The sequence below is a fragment of the Diadema antillarum genome, unplaced genomic scaffold (assembly GCF_040938485.1).
Source record: "Diadema antillarum isolate AM-2024a unplaced genomic scaffold, OU_Dant_1.0 seq00002390_RagTag, whole genome shotgun sequence".
Lineage (NCBI taxonomy): Eukaryota > Metazoa > Echinodermata > Echinoidea > Diadematoida > Diadematidae > Diadema > Diadema antillarum.
Window position 1 is genome coordinate 14,525 of NW_027273001.1, and position 23,508 is coordinate 38,032.

Below are 23,508 nucleotides of genomic sequence, written 5' to 3' on the forward strand. Positions count from 1 at the left end.
ATATTTGTTATACATGTACTTATCACATGGTCTACATCAATGCACTTCAATCCATGCTAGCCCCATCGGCAGGCACTCAAATTCTTGAATTATATTACCTGACCTGATGTCACTGCTCGCAATATTTAAACGACTTCAATCCTCACTGCATTAGTCACATGATGGCATTATGACCAATCACTGACAAGATTTAATGTAGACCATACCAGAGTATGTCACAGGTACATGCGGCATAGTTCATAGAAAGAGATGTATGTGGCATTTATGCACATTTTCCTTTCGTTGATTTGTCAAAGTCATATAACAGTTGCTAACACACTCTAGTATTAACAACGGCTGAATGGGAATGTATAATGTAATTGGCAGAGTGGATCGGTAAGAATTGGATGCGCAAATTTAACTTTGGAACTGTTTTAACCCACGAGCGTAGCGGATGTGTTTTAGACTGTTTCCAAAGTTATACGAGAACATCTAATTCTCACTGATCCACAAAACAGGCCTGTGCATCATTTGTTTTATAAAATGGGCCTGTAAATTCATGAAATTCAACCTTTTTCCCCATCATGCATCTGGAATACTTACAATACTATGCAAGGCTTGAACGATGCATTCAGATTTTACCACACGCATGGCTCAGTGTGGATCAGTAAAAATCAATGCATGATAATTAACCAATCAGATTGCAGAGATTTTAAGCCCATTTTATAACATAAAATAATTTGCCTGTCTTCTCAACAATTCTGTATGCACCCATCAAAGAGGTAAAAATAAATTGTAAGAGTAGGCACTAGAGTGCTAGTACTTGAATTATGCCCTGTATAACTGCTTTGTAACTGCCCACAGAGAGGCGCGAGGCTTGCCCCACATGGCGGACAGCGCTCCTTGCTAGCATACCAGTAGTCAAGGAGTAGTAAAGGAGTGCAGACTCACATAGAAAAAAAAAAAATAGTTAGGCTGCACATTTGTTCTGTGAGCATTATGAGCACAAACACACACGCACACAAAGCAGAGTCCTCCATTATGAAGTAGGGCATGCAATCCCTCCTGGTGATCAAGGACATATTATATAGTACGCCCTCTATAGGCAGTGAGTATTAATATCTTTGGTATCCATACACTAATGTTGGTACCTGTCAAAACTTGCATCCTTCTCCAGATGCAGAATGATGCAAGTTAAGCTGAAACATGGATGCAAATTGGGCAATTGTGAATTACTTACAAACACAATGACCAGATAATCCTTATTCATCAATAGCTGGTTAATGAATACTTGTGCCAAACAATGAAGGCTACACACAAGAAGAACAAATGAACATTTTTCATTGTTGTCTTTTTCGACATGGAAAGGGGTGGTCCAACTGATGAAGCATGATTGTAATGTGACCAAACAATACTAAACTCACATCAAAATCGTTACTTCATCATATTCTTGATGGTTTCTAGATTGTAAAACCAGAAACATTCGCTGCATAAAACTTTTCGCGAATTGGATCCGACACTTTTTTGCAGCATGAAACTTTCATGAATTGCCTCTGGCATTCAATGCTTTGTGTAGAAAAAAGATGTTTTGCATGCATTTTACTTTCGCAAAACTGGTGAAAGTTTTATACATGCAAAAATATCTGGTTTTGCAGTGAAAGCTTCAGCCCTGATCACGTCATCTTGAGGCAGCCGACGTTGAAGCCGTCCCCCTTGCTCCGGCTCACGAGCCCCAGGAGGTTCTGCTTCTTGGCGGCGCTCTTCGACGACTCCAGCTCGTACAGCGTGCAGAGGTTGAAGACCAGTGCCTCGTCCAAGAACTGGCTGCCCTCATGGTTCACCAGGTTTTCCAGGAGGGAGAGCGCCTCCTTGAGGCGACCCAGGTACAGGCAGCACACTGACACATTGTTAATCGCCTTGTGACGAAGGAGATACCAAGGGAGAAGAAACGTTGGTGCGAGCGAAAGCAACAGCACATGCTTTCGTTTTCTTTCTGAATGTGTTTATTAACCATTTCTGTTTTGTCTCTGTCGTGGAAGAGGAGCTTTGTGTGAGATCAATACGCAAACCCCTCTATGTCACTTTCATCAAATGAATATTGGTTGCTTCAAAATAAACACATTTTCACAAAAGTTTGGTAAATGTACATTACAACTTTGTACAGCTGTGTTCCATATATTATGCAGACAAGATCTGTTTCGTATACATCATATTCTTTTTTCTTTTTCAACCTCCTTCTTTCCTGTTTCCTGTAGTCTCCTAACCAACAGCCATTTGTATTTCGTTTTCTTTCTTCCCACATTTTTGTAAGTTTTTGGTAACTATAACTCTGTTCCCTACAGGTTAGCCATGAAGTTAAGATGGAATTCAACTTATAATCATTTGTAACTCTTTGCAATAAGGAACTCCGACCATTCATAGATACCAGGCATGAGAGATTGCAAGGTGATGACTGTCTTACTTACCATAAAGTTCCCTGGTTCGATCTTCAAAGCCTCATTGAAATGCTTGTAGCCTTCAGCATACTGGTTCTGAGCAACTTTCAGGAATCCCCTATGATGAAAAAGCATAAAAAATATTCCAGTGACTGCAATAGTTAAGCAAAAGGATGTTTACCCTTGTTTCTTGGACCAGTGATAACATTAGCATCTAAACAAAAAGTGTTATTCGTTATGTTCACATGGGCTGCTGGGATAACAAATTTGCAATGAGTGGCTACAAAATGGCCACATGGTACTGATGCACAACTAGCCGCCTCTTGCCAAAAGAGAAACGCTTGTCAAGCGAGCCATCTCTTGGTAAGTGTGCAAACACATGTATGCCAAGTCCAGGAGTGACTCTTTGTTACAGGTATGTGTGACAACATGTTTACTGCATCTATTGCCAGTGATCAAGCGTGCTGCCAGTAAAAATGGATACACGGCTCTCGACCAATGAGATTGCAGGATTCTCTCGAACCGTTCTATAGTACCTGTTGATGTGAATTCTGGCCTGATCTTCCTTGCCTCCCAGAGCCAGCTTCTTTTCCACATCGCTGTAGGTTTCCTGGGCAGACTTCAGGTCTCCCAGCTATTGAAGACACACAAAAAGGTTCATTCCTTCATTTTGTTTCTTCACCCGCACTTGAAGAGTGTAATTCATGTTTCATGCAAACATATACTTTTTATTCTTAGAAATGTTCACTTGCAACGGTACCTTTCATGTATGAGCAATGAGCTGGGATAATATCACAATAGTTGCAATCTCACTAAGTATTATCTTAACCCTTTACGTGCCCTGATGCATAGCTTAACTGGCTAAGATTTATCATCAGCATTCACTAATCTATCCAAATTCGACCAAACGGGAAAGATAGCAAGCAAAGATAATAGAGATAACAAGATACGAAGGCGCGCAATAAAAGTGGACACAAAATGGCTACCCTACATGACGATACAAAAGAGAGCGAAGTACAAACTCAGTACACCTAGAAACATCATTCATTTCCAAAGGTAGTGGTATTTTTATTATCTTAAAAAGATTTAAAAATTATAGTCGTAGCTTTTTTTCGATTAAGGGGATTATTATGAAGAACAGGATTTTAAAGTAGTAAGGATTATTTCGTGGAGGTAAAAATTTGGCAACAACATGATCTAAAAATAGAGTTCAGGCTACACTAACCCTAAAGACGCTTGATAAACAACAACAACAACTTCAAAGACAGCGCGTCTCAGGCAAAGACGCACATCACCTGAGACGCGTTATCTTTGAAGTTAGGTACAGCTGTACTGTGGTCTCAGGTGACGTGCGTAATACGCTTGAGGACCGCGCGCTGTCCATTTGTTTTGTACAGGATTAGCACACACTTTCATGTCATATTAAGCCTACTCAGGTGTAGCATTGTGCCTCAGTCCGACAGGAAGGCCATGGTGACACAATAGGGATTAGGGGCATTAGGTCATCTCTGTTCTAAAAATCACTTTCCAGACATCTGTTCCAGTCGGGGAAGAAAGTGCTGCGGGATGCACGCTGATCGAAGAACTAACCAAGGTAAAGGTTAGCAGTGTGTTCAGTCAACTAAATCTATTCTCTACAAGTGTCCAAGATTCCCACAAAACATCGTACATAAAGTACAGTTCAACCTCGATTATCCGGCCATGTCGGAACCGGTGCTCATCCGGATAAGCGAATTGGCCGGATATGGGAGACACAATGTTAATGTACATAGCTGCCGTCAAAGCTGCCGTCCCAGTGCACTGGCAGCTAGGCAGGTAGCGTACCCCGCAACGGTGGTTCTTATGGTGAATTTATAGATCATTACTGCTTACTTTTACGATGATAATGTGGTGTAAATTTATGTTAGTTCTGTCGGGAATATTGTAGATAAATCATGTGAGTTTTGTAGAAATTTTAATTGAGTTTAAAGTCACTGTTTTTTCTCAATTTTTGGATGAAAAAAAAAGTCCTTCCCTGCGTGAACGCGTCCGGATAATAGAGATTTCCGGATAAAAGGAGGCCGGATAATCGAGGTTGAACTGTAAAACAGGGGACTTGCTGGTAATGGAGTAGAGATGAAGAAAGATGGGAAGTTTCCAGTGTACACGTGCAATGCCATCATGACCCCCAAAGTTTAGGAATGTTCATCAGAAGTGATTTCTCTCACCTGGAGATAAACCCTCGCTATGCCACAGAGGATGTTGACTTCATTGTCCGGTTCTTTCCCAATCAGGGATTTGAACACATTCACAGCCTGCAGGTACTCCTAGAAGGGGCGAAATTAGGCAAAAGTAATGATACCTATCAGACTGGCAATTTCATTTTAATTCATTCCATGCATTTTCATTTTGAAACAATCATTCAAGAACATACAGTGTACAGTATGTATGAACCAAATGTCTATACAAAGAAGATGTGGCAGTGGAACTGATCGAAAGCACCCGTGGGTTGTGTGCGGGGATGATGATGATGATGATGATCATGATGATGATGATGATAATGATGACGATGATGATGATGACAGGAAGGGGTGAAATTAGGCAAAAATTAATGATAGCTATCAGACTGTCAATTTCATTTTCATTTTGAAACAATCATACAACAACGTGACTGTATGAAACATGTCTTTACAGAGAAGACGTGGCAGTGGAGCTGATCGAAAGCACCTGTAGGTTGTGTGCAGGGATAATTTAGTGGGGCAGATATGTGAAAAAGATGCTCACATCCGGCGGAAAGTATGAAATTTTGCATATAGGGGTATTTTGGTGCGCTGATTTTAAAAATTGCCAGATCCAAGAGATCTGACCACTGGATTGGCCGCCATTTTGAATTCCAATATTGCCGCCGTCAAAGATCCCTATCTACAGTTCTGAATGACATAGGCCATTGAAATTTGATACACAATAGCAAGGTGATATGATGACTTCAATAATAGACTTATTTGATATGTCTGACAAGCTGCATGGCAACCAATTTGAATTTTCCTACATAGTTGCCATGTTAGAGTGTTGAAAATCTCTATCTCGGGTTTGTAAATTAGACTACCTGATTGAGCGCGCGTTTGTAACTGATTGAGTGCGCGCTGCCGTATTTACATTGTGACGTCAGTAAAGGGTGCATTATGCTTTATTTTTGCTGCACTTTTTGGCATGCCTGTGAATGATAGTCGCGATGTTTGTCTTGGCAGCCATATTGGAATTCAAAATAGCAGGCATTGCATTTGTCAGACACAACACATTATTCCATTTTTGCACTCAGTATGTTAAAACACCTGTTTGCACCTAATTTCAGCGTCACTCTTCACTTAGAAATCGAGATAGGGATTTTGAACATTTTGTCAAGGCGGCCATATTGGAATTCAAAATGGCGGTCAGTCGAGATTTGTCAGACTTTTCAAATTAATTCATCATTAAATTCAATATGTCAGAATGTCCCTTTGTACCAAATTTTGGCACCACAGGTAATTTAGAACTGAAAATATCGATCTTTAAATATGTTTTGTGATCGCGGCCATGTTGAAATTCAAAATGGCGGCAGACCCCGTGGTCAGATCTCTTGGATCCGGCAATTTTTGAAATCTGCGCCCCAAAATACCCCTATATGCAAAACTGCATACTTTCCGCCGGATGTGAGCATCTCGACCAATTTTTGCTACACATCTGCCCCACTAATCATGGTAATGATAATGATGATGATGATGATGGCTAAAACAGTGATGATGATGATGATAAAGATGGTGATGGTAATGATAATGATTATGACATGATGATTATGATAATAAAGATAATAATGATAATGATGATGACAATAGTGATAATGATGATGATGATTACACTGTATGACAGGAATAGTACCAAGAACGATAGGTGATAAACAAAATGATCTTGGTGCAAATATATTCCTTTGATTTTCATTAAAAAATATAAATGTCAAGTTCAAGATTTAACTTTTATTCAACTTTGTATTTCTGTTTCTATTTTCAAGATCTAATATTCCTCTCTAATTTGTACTTGTTCCTTTCTTACCCTGGTAATTTCAAGCTACAACCTTGCATTCCTCAATCTCTCAAAGCATAAGAATAACATTGCTATCTTTGAATGAATAAGAGTGGACTGTATGAGTGACAGAAATAACCCAGAGTACTAGGAACAGCAGACTGTACACATGAAAGAAAATTCATCCAACCACAACTTTTTTCATACAGTAATAATTGCGACACTGAAAGCAACTCACCAGGAATAACCTATGACTGACAAGAAACAGATACATGTACTGAAGCAACTAAAATCATATAAAAGCATACATAACATCAAGCAATTCATTAACTAAAATTTCCATGTACCAAATACTGTAAAAGTGGAAATGTTCACGGTGTTGAAATTTTCGCGCATTTCGCGCAACCAGAACCCAGCGCGAAAATAAAAGCACGCAAATATTTTTGCTTGCTATATGTTCTAGTAGTTGATGTCTTTATTCAGCTGAATTAAAAACATGCGAAACTCTTCTTACCCAGCCAAGCGCGAAAAATTAGTCGCATAAAAATATTCACTTTTACAGTAGTCTTTTCGTTCATTTGGTCGTGAGATCTACTCAGAATATCAGCAGAAAGTTTTCTCAAAATAAATACTTACTTTCATGCTGACCAAACAGTTTCCAATGGAATGCAACACTCGGACCTCTCGAGACTTCCAAAGGTCAAGGGACGCTGCCAGAGGTTGAGAAAGGGGGATGACAAATTGTAAGGATAGTGTCAGTATGATACAGGGTGGTCCACAGCGGGGTTTTGGCATGTCGCTACAACATGCTCAAATTCTTGTGCAACATCCTCAAAAGCCAGCAACATGCTATGCAACATCCTCAAGAATTTGCAAGAAGCTCAAAATAAAATGTATTCAAAATGTGAAAAACATGCACAAAACATAAGAAACATCAAACTACCTGGTACTTAGATATTTGTGTGCAAATCATGAGAGCGAACTTTGAATGTAAACAGCAAAAAGAGAAATAAGCTTCAAAATATCTACGTGCTTGTACAATATTCTCAGATTCTGAGCTTGCAACATGCTAAAATTTCAAGTTGTGGACCACCCTGTGATACACACAAACACTCACCAAAAAAGGAATTAGCTTCTAGCATTGACATGCACTTGAGAAGTGTTGCCAGATAGAGCGATTAACTTGCCATGTGCTGTAACAATCCCCCCAGTATAAATTATCAAATACACCCTTCAAGACATTATTTTGATATATTCATAACATAAACAAAATGCTTTCAAATTTTAAGCATGTATCCGACTTCGTAGTGACATGTTTTCTGCACTGTAATCAGCACATCACTTGGGCTGGCGATAGCATGTCATCTATATATCCTTAAAGGGACTGTACAGTACTGGTTGAGGTAAGGATTCATGTTTTGAACATTCCTAAGTGAGATAATGAAAAGCCTCTTACAAAATATGAAAGAGCATGTAATTTTAAGAAGGATTCAACGTTTATTTGATGAAAATTGGTTTTCAAATGGCTGAGATATCGCAAAAAGTGCTAATAATAAAAGGTGACATGCCCCAACTTTATTAGTATCTCTTTGTTTCACCTTGTTTTTGGATATCTCAGCCATTTCAAAACCGATTTTCATCGAATAAACTTTTGATACCCCTTAGAACTGCATGCTCTTTGACATCTCATAGAGTGGTTTCTGAATATCTCACATAACGTTTAAAGCTAAATCTTCACCTCGACCAGAACTGTACACACCCTTTAAGAAGTTGTGTCCCAGCAGTGCATGCCAACACAACTTTGCGTTCATCAAGTCTGCAGAGATTACAGAAATGTGTTTCCGACTCAAATGCGTTTGTGATCGCACTTTTATTAGCCTTTCAGAAACACACTTCCATAATCAAAACAGCTCTGCATTTATCAACTTCCCTCGAAACTCCCTGAAAGTTGCTTGGAAAACTTGAGTCTGCACCAGAAGTGAGTTGATAAACACACCCTCGGTCCAACGTAATGTGTAATGCTTCTCTCCTCACAGCCCAGTGGAATATCATGTTCCCTAGCCAGGGAAATCACGATGACCAGTTGACACTTCACTGACATACAACAGGCACTGATTGGATGATGATTGTTGTTGTTGTTGCTGCTGCTGTTGCAGCTGTTGCTGCTGCTGCTGCTGCTGTTGTTGTTGTTGTTGTTGTTGTTGTTGTTGTTGTTGTTGTTGTTCATGTTCTTGTTGTTGCTGCTGCTGCTGCTGTTGTAGTTGTAGTTGTAGTTGTTGTTGTTGTTGTTGTTGTTGTTGTTGTCGTTGTTTTTGTTGTTGTTGTTGTTCACGTTCTTGTTGCTGCTACTGCTGCTGCTGCTGTTGTTGTTGTCTGTATACAAAATCTCATTACCTTTTCTGTTTTCCTCTGAAAGTTCAATTTGCTGACCGTACTCCGACTTCCCCTCCCTCAGGTTCTGAATGATCTGAAATCGTTTAAGGCAAACATATGGATACATTATTGATGAAAATTTGACCTTTCTCATTAAGAATTCCCTCTTTAGGAGAGTCAGAACCTGTAGTGGTCTTTGCAGCTGTTGTCATACATGTAGTTGAATGCTGACTTCATTCAGCTTCATAAAAGGCTGTATGCCGTGACTCATGCTTATTGTATGATGAAACAAAAAAATGCTTCACAATCATTATTTTTTCCCTCAATAACATAACTATCAAAAAAAAATCTCTGCTTAGAATAAATGAATTATGGCAGCAATAGCCTACTTACAAGAGAAGAAGAAGACAATGTAATCAAAGTGGCCAAACTACATCTTGTGTTGAGAGGCCAATGTTGACTTTGAATGATGAGTAAATCCAAAACAAACAAACAAACAAAAACCGGGACATTGCCAGCCAATGATCTCACGCTGTCATTTTGACAGCAGCAATACACATTTGTCCATACTCAAAGATGTTTGTTGACCTCAGTAAACAAAATTACTGTAGAAAGCCATTCATATTTGACCCCAGCATTATCAAATGGGCTGGATAAAGAAGATCTCGTCTATCGCCCATCAATCAAACTCAAGACAGGCAGGAATTCTTGATATCAACATGACCTTCGTGACCTCTGACCTCACTCTTACCCTCTGGCAGATGGTCAAGATGGCCGACAGTCTGTCCAGGCACACCTGGTGCTTGCTGACGTACATCGGCAGCTCAGCGTGGATGACACGGAAGGAGAAGGGAATGATGGAACCTGTTAAGCCAAGAACATAAATGTCCGTAGATTATGACATCATAATAGTTAAGACTTGATAATAATTATGATGACATCATAATAATTGTGACAGAGCAACAGTGACAAGAACTCAAAAGACATAAAGCTTCTCTATGAGCAAACTAGAAAACCCTTGTACACACTGCCTACTAGTTTAGCAATGAATATTTGTTTTTTCTTTTTCACTTTTTCTTCTCTTGAAAATAGGTGTCTGTATGTGTGTGTGTGTGTGTGTGTGTGTGTGTGTCTGTCTGTCTGTCTTTGTGTTTGTGTGTATGTACATGTACATGTCGCTGAAGAGCTGCTATCATTATACCGTTGTAAAATCAGCAAAATTTCGAATTAATCTTTTCAAATTACTAGTAACTCATGAAGCCCTTAAAACCAATAAATCAATGTTTCATAGAGTTACCATATCTATGTCCCATCCCTGGTCCAAGAATATTTGGGGAAAGTCATGTAGTTGAGCAGATTAAGATTGGAAATCTTGTGATGAATGTTGCATAATGGATGTCAAAAAATGGTGAAACACAGACTTGCTATTGATTCTTCCACCATTTCCATGGTGTGTAGAGCCAGGATTTATTCAAGATCATCGACAGCAAGTACTTTTGCCATGAACTTGCATGTTACCTTTAAGAGAGATCTTTAAGAGCTCAGTATTACCAGTCACTCCCCCTCAAACAACAACAAAAGGATGATAAATAAAAACAGGAAAATGCAAAATAGATTGGGTTTGATTTGCTTTGCAGTTTCTCCACTTACCCTTTCTGCCTGGATAAAGGTCAGGGTAGTACTCAAAGAATAGATCGGGCTTGTCCATGTTCCCGAAAGGTTCTAGCTCCTGCTCAGCAATGGTGAACTGCTGCAGCTTCATGAGGACCGCAATGCGTGTAAACCAGACCTGCAGGGACACCACTCATAGTGAGGGCGCTGTTTACGGCATTCACGACCTTTACCCTCTACAAGCCCAGGCAACCAGGAGTTTTTGCTATTTGGTTCAACCTTTCCGTCCCCCCTCCCCAGCATAATTTGGGCAAATCAACTTTTAAAAAGAAAAAGCGATGAAAGATGCCTACACATTGCTCACTTTTCCACATTTAGGATGACAAATATTGATCTTAAAATCACCTATTCTTTGGGATTTAGCTGTTGGGATATTTGAGCAATAAACTAAAGTATTTATGAAGTCCTTCATAGCCTGGTAAAAAAGACTGTTTACTTATTGAAAGTGATCATAATACTTGCAGAAAATTACCATCACAGCAACTTGAAAAACAGTATTGTTCTTATGTCATGACACTCACAATGTTTTGTTGCTCTTTAAGAGTATATAGATAGACACTAGTTTCTCAAGGAAACCATAAAAATTGTTTCAACAAACAAAATTGTCACACCTTGAGCACATTAGATTAATCACTTAAGCCATCAATTTTGGGGCACTACACCAAATCACGCACACAAAAGCACAAAAGCGCCACATCATACACAAGATATTACAGGCCTTCTTTACCTGCATGAGGTGAGGTGTGTGTCTGGATGGCAGGCCTGATTGACCTTTGCCCTGACCTCCAGAGGTCAAGAGGAGACCTGTCAGATCAATGGCAGCGCGCAGACAACCAGCGTCCTTTAGGGGTACATGAAAAAAAAAAAGACTTACATGCCAGTCAACAATCGGGGATGTTTGGTGCTGACAGCAATAATGATGATTGGTGTGATGAAGAAATTCATGCACTTGCAGGGATTATTATTATCATTCTCTATTCAGCTAAATGAAAATGACAAATAACATTATATACATAATGTACATTCACATGGTAATGACACAGTTGATTTGACATAAGTAGACACAAATGGTAAGAACAGGAATGATTCCAGCTGTCAAGAAAAGACAGGGAATTTGTTCTGTATGCACTGAAAATATCACAAACTTTAGATGGCAGACGATCCCAATATTTCACGATTGTGAATATAATCTTTCTTGTACATAATGATTCCACACACATTCCAGCTGAACGCATGTCTTTCGTTTCTACAATTCTACAAAATGAATGAAACGAGATTACAAAGAAGAAAGCAGAGCCAAGCGCTGCAAGGGAGTGCGCGAAAACAAACTCACCAGCAGCCTCTTCAAGCCGGCTTCGTCTCTGGTCACCTGATTGATGGTCAACACTGACCTCTTGGCACATTCCTGCTCACCCATGGAGCGGTAGACCAGCTCCTTCACGGGGTCTCCCTACGTTTTGAGCGATAAGAAATCCCCGAGGGGCATCAGGTAGGGTGCAATGATCAATCTACACATCATGGTAATTATTGAGCCTCGAGTTCGGACTAGAGTATATTTGGTGTACAGATACTGCTTGACATTTGAAGACTCAAAAAAAAAAAAAAAGATGAAATAATGGAGGTAGCTTGCCAGATCCTGTACAAACAGATTTACTTGTCTGTAGCAGCCAGGTCAATTCCATTGTGACTTATGGGACAAAGTGACAATTTTCGGCAATTTCAAACCAGTATTTTGAGAGATTAGTTGCATCAAATGCATTTTTCTTAGTTCATGGTTAGATCCATCATATCACAGTTTATGAAAACACCATACTTTGTTTGAAAAGTATCATTGCATTACGTACAGCAACGAAAAATTGCTGTCGTGACTTATGGGACATTTGAGGACCACCGTTTTTCTCATGGGAAAGTAAGTTCTGAAATATTCTTAGACACAGAGTCTCTGGAAAGATATTTTCTTTCCTGAATGTAGCAAAGGGTTGGTGCTTACCCTGAGCCAAGTGGTATGAATATCTACTCATTGGTACAGTAGCAGGATAGGGAAAACCAGTGTGACTGATGGGACACAAAAACGTGACTTATGGGACGCTGTCAACTACCACATTTTGAGATTGAGAGAATAATATTTACTGATGCCAGAACAAGTTCTAGAACATCATAAAACCAATCTATGACCAAAGAACATTCAGAAAATAAGCCATCTGAGAATTACACAAGCTGTATTATGGTCATAATAGTGTATCAGAAATGATACATAAATTCTGCAAAAATTGGCAATTTTCATGAAAAATGAAGGTTTTTCGGACATAACTCCACTCCACGTTCACCGATGTTCACAAATGAGGTATCAAAATATCCGTTGTGAAAGGCTGCCTTGTGTAAACACACTCAGATCATCCACTTAAGCTTCATTAATCATCTATACTCAATAGTTTGATTTTCATAAAATGCAACCTTTCCATGGAATTGACCGCCATCAGTTTCTTTTCCAATAATACAGTCAACCGTGCCTAAGCCAAATCTATTTGGACTGAAGAAATAGCCTTGACTTAGAGAAAATTTGACATTAATGAGGGATTAAAATCAATAGAATATAAAGAGGACTTGAAACGCCCTTTGACTAAGTTAGGCAATTATTCAAATTTTGCAAGGTCGACTACAGCAAGGTTGACTGTAGTTGACAAGGACGAATATCATAGAGCGTGTTTCTACTGAGAGCACCTCACATCCCTGGCATCGCCACGAATTTTGTCCAACGCAGCACCTCGTATTTTATGACCACTCGAGCTGTTTCTACTGAGCGATGAAATACGAGGTGATGCAAAGGTGACGTGCAAATGCGGCGATTCCGGAAGTCAGGTATTTTTAAGTCACAGATTTGGGTCACGCGCGCACTGCCTGTTAATACGATCCGAACCCTGCCTGCTTTGCTACAACTGCGTCGGCTATTTTTTGATTAGCCATTTCTATTCGTCTTCCCATCCAAATACCCCGAACTAACATACTGGTATCCTGCCACTGACTGATGAGAAATCTTTGGAGATCGAGGGTCCAGTTGAGATTTTCTCAAGGCTGCGACATACTAATGTGGTACTCTCGCGATTCGAGACAATATAAAATGAAATAACGCGGTGTAAAATCAAGTAAGTGATGAGGGCTTAGTAATGCAATAAGTTAGGCTGTTAATCACGCGAACAATAGACGATGAATGCCACAATTCACATGTAACGTAACGTAGAGGGCCTATAACACATACACAAGCGAGTTGGTACAAACAAAGCATGATGCGAACACGGTCGCTGTGTGTACACACGTATTTTGTACACATGTGTGCAATGAACCGATTGAAAAGCGCGGGGAGAAATTCTAGACGTCCGATACACCACGAATTTCGCTACCCGGTGTGTTTCTACTGAGAATCGTCCTTCGCGTCACCACGCATCGACCACCTCAATAGATGGACGACGGAGCACCTCGCATCAGCCGGCATCAGCCACTATCAGATCTGTTTCTACTGAGGAAAAATTCGAGGTGTCACCACGCATCGGCCGGTATCAGCCGGCATCGGCCGGTATCACCACACATCGGCTGGCATCACCTCGAATTTTCGTCGCTCAGTAGAAACACGCTCATAGTCTCTTCATTTTCACAAAATAGCATAAAAAGAGGCAGTTGTTGAGTCTGAAACTTGACGGTGAATTTTTTCAGGGACTATAAATGCAATATAGGTCACACACTATGAGAACATCATGTTGCTGACAAAATATATGAATTTTGGCAATGTTTTGTTCCAAAGAATAACTTCAGCTGACATAATCTGCAATGCATTTAATATGGCAAACAAAACGGACATAATGAAATTGCGCTTACAACGAAGCAAAAATTCAGGTCGCAACATTATCTTCTCTATGTCTATATTGTTTATTTGTTTGGTTACAATGAAATTTCAATATAATGAAAGAAAACTGCCAGTCCCAAGGACTTTGTTATAACAGGAGTCCACTGTACTGGAACTATGATTTTCATAGAGTACATACAGCTGTAGTTACCTGAGGTTCTTCTACAATGACTCCAGGCATGGTGAGATGGTCCCTGACCACATAGTCAGTTCCCTGGAGGGCAATGCTTCTATTGGCAAGGATCTTCTGGGTGGCCTCCGACGGCAACCAGGCATCATGTCGACGGTCACTGTCGCTGCTCCGGAGAGCAGCCACGAATGGGTCGTCTCCTTCCTGTGAGCTGCTGGACTGGAACGGGGCCCGGGGGCGGGAGGGACTCGGGTTCACGAGTCCCGACGGGGCACTGAAGGATGACATGAGCTGAGGCGGGGGGCTCAAGGTTTTCTTTGGAGGGTCCGGATTCTTCTCCTCTTCCAACGTGCTTGGGAGGGATGGCGTTGCTGGAGTTGATGGTGATGGTGGGGCATTCATTGTCGACAACGTTGGCTGAACTGCAGGAGTTGCTGCAGCGGTAGGGGTGTCAGCGTTGGTCTTACATTCTGGACCTTTGGCTCCCTCGTCACATTCTCCATCCTGACCAGGGCTTGCTGGTGCAGCCTGGAGCGGGTCGGAAAAGGTGTCGTCCTCTTGGAGAGTGTTCTCACCCAGTTCGGAAGAGCTCTTGGTGATGCTGTCTTCCAGCAACGATGTATCTGTGTCTGGACTTTCCAGGGAAATGGCAGTTCCCAAGGCTTCTTGACTGGACTCTGCCTGGCTGCTGTCATCTCCAGCCTTCTTCTCTTCCTCTTTTCCTTCCACCACCTCCACCTCCTCCTCCTCCAGTTCATTCTTCCCATCAAAGCTGTCATTGCCCTGATCTATGCTATGTTCATCTTTGTCCTCCTCGGACAGAAGGTTAGTTGAATCCATACTCACTGTGTCTGGGTTAACAGACATCCCTGGTTTTTGATCGTCATCTGCAAGCAAGTTGGCCGAGTCCATGCTCAGCGTTTCACTGTTCACGCCAGCTGCCTCAAGCGACTTGACCGACACCTCGGACCCAATGCCCAGCGGGTCTTCCATGATGCTAAACCCTGGTCCCTCAGGAGAGAGGGGTGTGACTCCGGTGGATGTTGGTGGGGTGGAGAACAGGTTGTTCTCATCCGCCCTCGCACTGGAGAAAGAGTCAAAGAAACTACCGCTGCTCTCCACCAGGGCTTCTTCTCCTCTGAAATAGTTGGCAGCAGAACTCAGCTTGCCTTTTCCAGCATTGTCTTCAGAACTTGGCAGGACCGCATCACCCACTCTCTCTGGGCCTCCGCTCCCTTCCTGGTTTGGTTGATTCCTGGTAACTTCCTCTTGGGCTGAGGGGTTACCATCGGTGGACATGAAGGGACTCTCCACTGGAAAGCCTGGTGACACTGGCTTTTCTACAGTGCCTTGGTCAAACAGGCTGGCATCAAAAGGTTTGGCGTTTGGAGCATTAGATGCTCCTATACATAGATGAGACATTAATGTGAAGGGAAGACAAAAATAACAATTTACTGTCAAAACAAGTGAATTGTGATGAAAATCAAATAACAGAAATTATGCAAGTGAATGTGTTGTAATCCAGTGACTAATATTCAACAAAAAGGTGTAGTACCTATAGACATGAATATTCTGTTTTCAGTTGAAATGAATTAATCCGTTTGTATGACTGACCAAGTTATTGTTAGCATTCACTTTATTGATGTATGGAAATAGCATGCTATGTGATTAATTTGGGATGCTTGTGACAGTCAAAAGAGGAATGATGTCCATGGCACTCAGTGATCTCATTTTATGTCAAGCGGTCTATGATATGATTTTTTTTTTAAAGAACAATTTTACAAAAAGCTGCGGGACAATTTATTTGAAAGTACACAAATGCTACCGTACTTGGCATTTCATGGCAATTCAAATGCATACATGTAGTGCATTTCAGTCCACACTTCAAGGAATGGAAAGGGGAAACCGTATGTTGGAAAAAGTTGCACCAAATTAGCTGTATTCAATAAGTTTCACAAAGTACTATTTACAACCAGCACAACAGCACAGACATGCGGATGGGGGTAGAGGGGAGGTTGGTGATGCAATACATGTACCTATGGGGTCAGCCATGGGGTTTCCTTCTTTGTCGGTGCCTTTGCCTTTTTGATGATCTGTCTGACACACTTACACGCACAAAAAGGGAGAAAGAGGCAAAAGTACAATGCATTGTGATTTGATACAAGTGTGTACACCAGCAAAATCCAGTCATTGAAGCCTCGGCCACAACCCACTGTGGGTGTTTTCAGTCTGTACGTTTTAGGTGGAGACCAAGGTATTCAAGTTTTTTTCTGATAACGTGGCAAGAGCAGAGAGGAAGTACGTCAACCCATAAATACTTAGTATGAATCCGTAGCCCGAATGCAGCGAAAGTTCTTCATGTCCTAAAAGTGCTACAGGTGTCTGTGTGATCCAAAATCCGTACTGAGGCGATACTTACTACAATGTACATACAGATCCCCAAATTTTGCCCACATTTTTATACACGTAAGTAGACAGCAAGCACTTTGCAAATATAGCGAGTTTTGACCGAGGCTTCACACACATCAAAGAATCATTTCGCTGTAATGGCACAAAATGTATTCAGTGATCACAGTGAAGGGTTAGAGAGGCGAGTAAAACATACAGACAGAGAGAGATTTAAATGACAAGTTAATGTGAGAATCATAGATAACTTATCTGTTACCTGTCAAACGGCTCAAATCGGATGGATAGAAATGAAAGCATGATTGAGAGTCCAATCCTCACAAGCTTACCCCTGATGCATGAGGGTCAGATTTGTTAATTGGTGTAAGGATTGAGCAGAAAATAAGTGGCTCAAAATGTAGTGTTCACAATGAAATGTTAATGACTTGCAGTGGCCCTCTTGTGCAAATACTGTGCAAGCATTTCTAAAACTGCAATTTCCACACATGATCTTAACAGAATGATAGCAGTTTTATCCAAAAAAAGAATAATAAACATAATTTCACAAAACATGTTTGCAAAAAAAAAAAAGTCATACTTCATTGGTGCTAGGCGATGATAAACATGTATGCAAATAGGCTGAAGAAGTGATAGCGTTATCAACTCACAACTCTCCCATTCGCAAATATCTATTAGATAGGTTCTATAGACCTACGCAAAAAAATAACACTAGATCCTCTACTTAACAGCATATACTGGAGCCCGAACCAAGGTTTGACTGTGCGAAAGAGCATAAAGGTTTTTAACCGTAGCAGGCGGTTGAATTTTGGACGTTGTTGTGGTTGAATCATGGGCAGCTTGCGTTTAAACAGTATTTGTGCACACGGCACATGTGAGTTCAGTGGTTTAAACGGCTACAGCGAGCAGAGTCGAAGGCCGTATCAACGAAAAAAGCATGCAAAATGGTGTAGGCCTACAGAGGAATAAATGATGAATTGGTGAGCTTAACTTTTTCCTTGGTTGGGTCTGATCTGTAGTAAAGTGAAGTGTTGGTTATCATGGCTGGTTACATACAATAGACTTATTTCTGATTCTATTTAATGAATGTTAAAAGGATATAAGGGTACAAAGGGGAAATCAGAAATTCTAATTTCTACCACGTGTCCAGGTCCTACTTCACAATCACATGCTTAAACTTGTCGTCATGCGTCAAAACTCAAGTAAAATTTAAGTCCGCACAGCAGAGTGAATGGAAGATACATATCTGTCTGTTGTGAGTGGCCAGGGGCCGGCCATAATATATTATTATTTACCGACCGCACAGTAACAGGCCATCGAACAACAACCAAAGAGGCAGATTATAATTATCGGTCTAACACGTAACAGTGGCTACACGTACACTGCACTGCACTTGCACTGTACGTTATTCTTGGAAACACAAAATGCAAGGTATGGGACTGTGTCAGTGGTTGCTTGCTGAATATATAATGCGAAACTAACAATGTAACATCTTGGTGTAATGACTGATGCATCTTTCTTACTCGGAAGCCTCATTTACAATAAATTACCAACCAATATTCTCACATTTAATGGTCTAGATAGGTCAATATCTTGTAAACACATTCAAACAACAACACTTACATCTTCCGAGAATGCGACCCGTCAGGATAGGGAGGTGTATTATTAATTGAACATGTACCACGCCCTCTACCATTGAGAGTGCCGTCGGGATCCTACCCACTACAAGCGGGCCATGTAATCGAGGTGGAACCACCTCCCTGTCATGGTACCATCCACCATCCAGTTCATCATCAGTCAGCGATGCGAATGGTTTCCAATGACATCTGATCCATTGATTTTTTTTTTTCAAAACGTGGCTTGATCTTTTAATTAGATTAAGAGCTGTCAAAAATGCCATGTACTGTGTACAAAGAGGTAAATTTGCATGCAAGTGCTGCAAAATGGATTTCTTGTTTTGGTTGGAAAAAAAAGCATTCTCCTGTACCTTAATGCACCTGCTGGAATAATTCTATTTATTCGTAGTCATAGTTTTCATTCAAATACACCAAGACATCAGTGTACCTCAGTTACAGTTTAATTTGAAGTGGAGGGCTAAAATGACCTATGACTTGCTGACGTTCAGATAGTTATTGTCGGCTTGCTTGTGGTCTTGCATGATAATTAGTAGGCATTTTCTGCAAAGAAGAACCGAAAAAAAAAATCATTGGGTCCATCAATCCAGACTTCTAGTATGAAAATACTTGGTTTTTATGTTTCATGTGTTTTTACGAAACCTATAATTTGTCCCCAAAATTAGGCTCTAATACGTCTGAAGATTTAATGGCGCCATAATCTCCTCTCGACTCCAAAGGGACAATACAACTTCACCTCACTCCCTAGTCACGGTTAGTAGGAATTTCATTTCATTTCATTTCATTTCATTTATTTCCACAGGGTAGATAAAAAGACATACAAGCATTACGTGAGCGCAACTTACATCATACAAGATGCAATGCAATAAATGTATAACACGTGGAGGAATCAACAATAGGCCATAAATGCCTTTCAAAGGCTGATCCCTGACAATTAAAAATGGTACGATTGTTAATTACTATCACAGAACAAAACATTGCAGAATACATGGGACTATACAGATGACAAAACATTACAATAAACAAGTGATTAGGCAAGAAATATATTATCTAAGTCATTCATGCGTGTGTCAAACGAGATTACAAAATCAAAAGAAATTGTTTATACTTTCTTTTAAATGACGAAAGACTAATGGTACTTTTAATGTTGTCTGGTAAGTTATTCCACAAAAGTGGGCCAGCATACCTTATAGTACGTCTAGAAGCATTGTATTTATAAAATGGAATATATAACTTATTACTTTGACGAGTACTGTATACAACACGAGTATTGTTTTCAATGAAGCAGTTGTCTAAAAAATGTGGCAAGATATTGTTAATATAGGAATACACAAATGTGCAGGTAACACATTTATTAATTTCATACACAGAAAGCAATTTTAGCTTTTTGAACAAGGGACCTGTGTGGGTTTGGGGCTGTGAATGGGTAATAATTCTTATTGCACGTTTTTGTAAAATATAAATACGGTTTAAAAGAGATTTTGCACAGTTCCCCCAGATGATATTGCAATACATGAAATGGCAAGATCATGGTATGATATAAACTTAAGAGTACGGCAGGAGGAACTATTGCACTTATTCTATTTATTGCTCCAATTGCCCTAGATACTTTAAAACATACATCCACAATATGATTTCCTCTCGACTCCAAAGGGACAATACAACTTCACCTCACTCCCTAGTCACGGTTAGTAGGAATAGCAACTCATTAATAATTTTAGAGTTTTCTGTATGGAGTGATCATACCCGGAAATGAAAAATATGGAGAGTGTGACGTACATATCTACCTTTTTCTATCATACCCCGCTTCTTATCTTTGTGATTTTAATGTCTTGGCTTTATGAGATGCTTTGATTTAAATTGAAATGAATTGACTAAGATCATAACTTTAATTGCAAAAGATCGGTGTAGAAATGATCTTAACCAACTTCTAGTCAAAGTATTACATTTACTAAATTTGACAATTTGATGAAAATGATTACTCAAGTCTTGTTCGAGGGATATCATATGCGTACAAAATAGAGTCATGATTAATTTTTGTTTACCTCCTGAAAGTAATATCAAACAAAAATAGCAATTCAAAAGTACACCCTTATCAATCTCGGGAATAGAAATTGCCATTTCCAAAGATTACACTACCCAATTTCCAAGGGTTGATGTGACGTACTTACTTTCTTCCATGTCATTAATAATCAATTGTTAAAATTATTTACTTAGTGACTTAGATAGGTTTTCACCTGCGTCTATTAATCAATGAATCTAAGCATTCTGCCGTATCTATCTACTAGTATCTATCTATCTATCTATCTATCTATCTATCTATCTATCTATCTATCTATCTATCTATCAATAACTTGTTGCTCTGTATACGATTCTCTTCGCTTGGACTTTCTCTGTCACTGTCAACTTGAACATAGAGTGAAGATGCTTTAATTCTTTTTTGTTGTTGTTGTTCTGAAGTTTCTTAGAAATGAAAACAGGAAACTGTAATAACTGCATGATACTCATCATCATTAGATCGAGTCAAATGACATCGATAGAACAGAATTCAACAACAGAAACGACGTAAAGAAACCCAGGAAGCTGCTAAATATTTCTGAAAACTCCATAATATGATAAAGATTTGAACTTTTTGTTTCCTTCTATACGTGAAGACCATCCTGTAATCCAACTATACTTTGACTTCTGTTAATTTATTCAAATGCGTTCTTTCACACTTTCCACTACGACCACTGTAATGCTAACCTCAAAAACTATAAAGATGAATAAAATGAAATCAAGTTGAAATAAAATCATTTTCCTCTCGTGTTGCTATTACCAGAAGGAATGTGTTTTGTAAACAGCAGGACAGCATGATGCGCTCTTCTAGGAATTCATCGCGTGACGCGTTCTTCTTTTCCCCATGGACCCCCCACCCCCTTTTCAACAATGAACAAATTTACGTCACAGAGCTTCTCTGTGGAGTGCCGTCGCGTCGCTTTGACTGTCATCCTTTTTTTATTTTTTTTGTAGAGACATCGATCGATATCCCACCGTTAGCGTCGCTCTTTTCTTCAATGGCTTCCTGTCACAAAGGATAGTCATAATAGCTTACATCAGGCTTTTGAAACTGAAGCATGGTTTCATGGTAGATCGGATGATACGACAATTATCTCGTATGAGTCCGTCCCTCTCACTCTCCATCACACACGCACGCACACGCACACACACACACTTACACACACTCACTTTTTAATGATAAAAGAAAACGCACACACACACACACACACACACACACACACACACACACACACTCGTCTTCGTGTTCTCTGTCTTACTATCCCTTTCCAATTTCTCCTTTCCGTAATATAGCCTGAGAAACTTCAATTAAAGCTCCTTGACATAACACACAGAGAGTATGCAAATTACAGTTGTAGATTGGATGGTAAAGACACGCCTATTAAAGATCTTCACCAAAATTCATATTTTTTTCGAATTGAAGTGAAAAGAATATTTTTTTCCCTCAGAATGAAATTATCGTAGAGTCGTGATGATGCACTTTAAGAGAGAAAGGAATTCGAGTTAAACTAAATATCATGTTTAAAAAAAAGTTAGTGTTAGAATGACGTCTTGTGAATCGATGAAATCATTGTCTCATGAAATGTGTCTGTGAGTGTGGTTGCGACCAAGGTATTTTCGATATTTACATTTTTGGAATTCTAACGCTCCATAACGTTCTTCATCTATGTCCGAAGTTGATGGCTTCAACACGGAATAGAATTGACAATAATATTTTCCAACCCTATTCACTACACACACCATACCTGTTGCATTTTTACTGCACCATTAATGCATTACTAACTCCCAATTTTCTTAACGTTGCATATTCAGGCAAATTGCTTTCCTTTCCCGTTTTCTGTGAAAAAGCATTTGCCTTTTTTAAAGCGTTCACAGCAGGAAAGACGAAATGGCGAACGTACAGTTTTGAAATCTACATAGTCAGAATTATTCTGCGACAATACAGTTACAGCTCGTTATTCCGAAGGTTCGTTATTCCGAATTTCATTTACGGATTAACAAATCTTCGGAATAACGAACCTTCGGAATAACGCCATAATTGTTCGGATTAACGAACCCTTTTTCATTTTCGGATTAACGAACCTCTAGGTATAGGGAATTTGCGTGTTTCGGATTAACGAACCTTCGGAATAACGAACCTTCGGAATAGCGAACCTTCGGAATAACGAACATCAGCCGGCATGGTTTGAACACCAGTTACCAGCAGGTTCATGATTAAGATAGATTAAAGGACAAGTCCACCTTCATAGACATGTGGGTTGAGTGAATGCAGCAAATTTAGTAGAACACATCAGTGAAAGTTTGGGGAAAATCGGACAATCCGTTCAAAAGTTATGAATTTTTAAAGTATCTGCGCAGTCACTGCTGGATGAGAAGACTAATACAGTGTATACCACATGCGTACAACGATATAAGGAAAATAAAAAGAGAATTTCACAAAACTTCACTTTTTGAATAAAGTGCACATTTCTTCGACTTGTTACTGACGTACGTTAAGGTTAATTGTTATTCCCCCTGCCTTCTGAAAGAGAGAAGTCGAGTATTCTTTTGTTAAGCGTGAAAAGTAAAAATATGTTGAATTTTCTTTATTCTTTCTTTATATCGTTGTACACATGTGACATCACAAGGTATAGTAGTCTTCTCATCCAGCCGTGACTGAGCAGAAACTTCAAAAATTCATAACTTTTGAACGGATTGTCCGATTTTCCTCAAACTTTCACTGATGTGTTCTACTAATTTTGCTGCATTCACTCAACCCACATGTCTATGAAGGTGGACTTGTCCTTTAATGAAGTCATCTGGAAAGTGATAGACACAAGCTTGCTGAAATAATCTAAGTTTTGTTTGAGTAGTCTCGCTGTCATGCCCGAGAATAAAAAAAAAATCTGCACC

General features: G+C 39.8%; 1 protein-coding gene across 1 annotated transcript; it reads right to left on the bottom strand.

Moving 5' to 3' along the window:
- Window positions 1-1,590: 1,590 nt before the first annotated feature.
- On the bottom strand, window positions 1,591-17,163 carry LOC139714701 (trafficking protein particle complex subunit 12-like). The gene is made up of 12 exons (XM_071626374.1): window positions 16,558-17,163; window positions 14,543-15,924; window positions 11,827-11,943; window positions 11,221-11,334; window positions 10,473-10,611; window positions 9,574-9,686; window positions 8,844-8,916; window positions 7,086-7,159; window positions 4,622-4,720; window positions 2,951-3,048; window positions 2,445-2,532; window positions 1,591-1,895 (listed from the first exon to the last, which is right to left on the bottom strand). The coding sequence occupies exons 1-12, from the start codon at window positions 16,571-16,573 to the stop codon at window positions 1,653-1,655; spliced, it is 2,556 nt and encodes an 851-aa protein (XP_071482475.1). The 5' UTR covers window positions 16,574-17,163; the 3' UTR covers window positions 1,591-1,652.
- Window positions 17,164-23,508: the final 6,345 nt, after the last annotated feature.

What these genes read in the sequence shown, in the direction of transcription:
- LOC139714701 (XM_071626374.1), bottom strand. An exon ending in CCGGCTTGAAGAGGCTGCTG is followed by an intron (nt 11,335 to 11,826) that starts GTGAGTTTGTTT and finishes GTACCCCTAAAG; the next exon opens with GACGCTGGTTGTCTGCGCGC. An exon ending in ACTGTTTGGTCAGCATGAAA is followed by an intron (nt 4,721 to 7,085) that starts GTAAGTATTTAT and finishes CGCCCCTTCTAG; the next exon opens with GAGTACCTGCAGGCTGTGAA.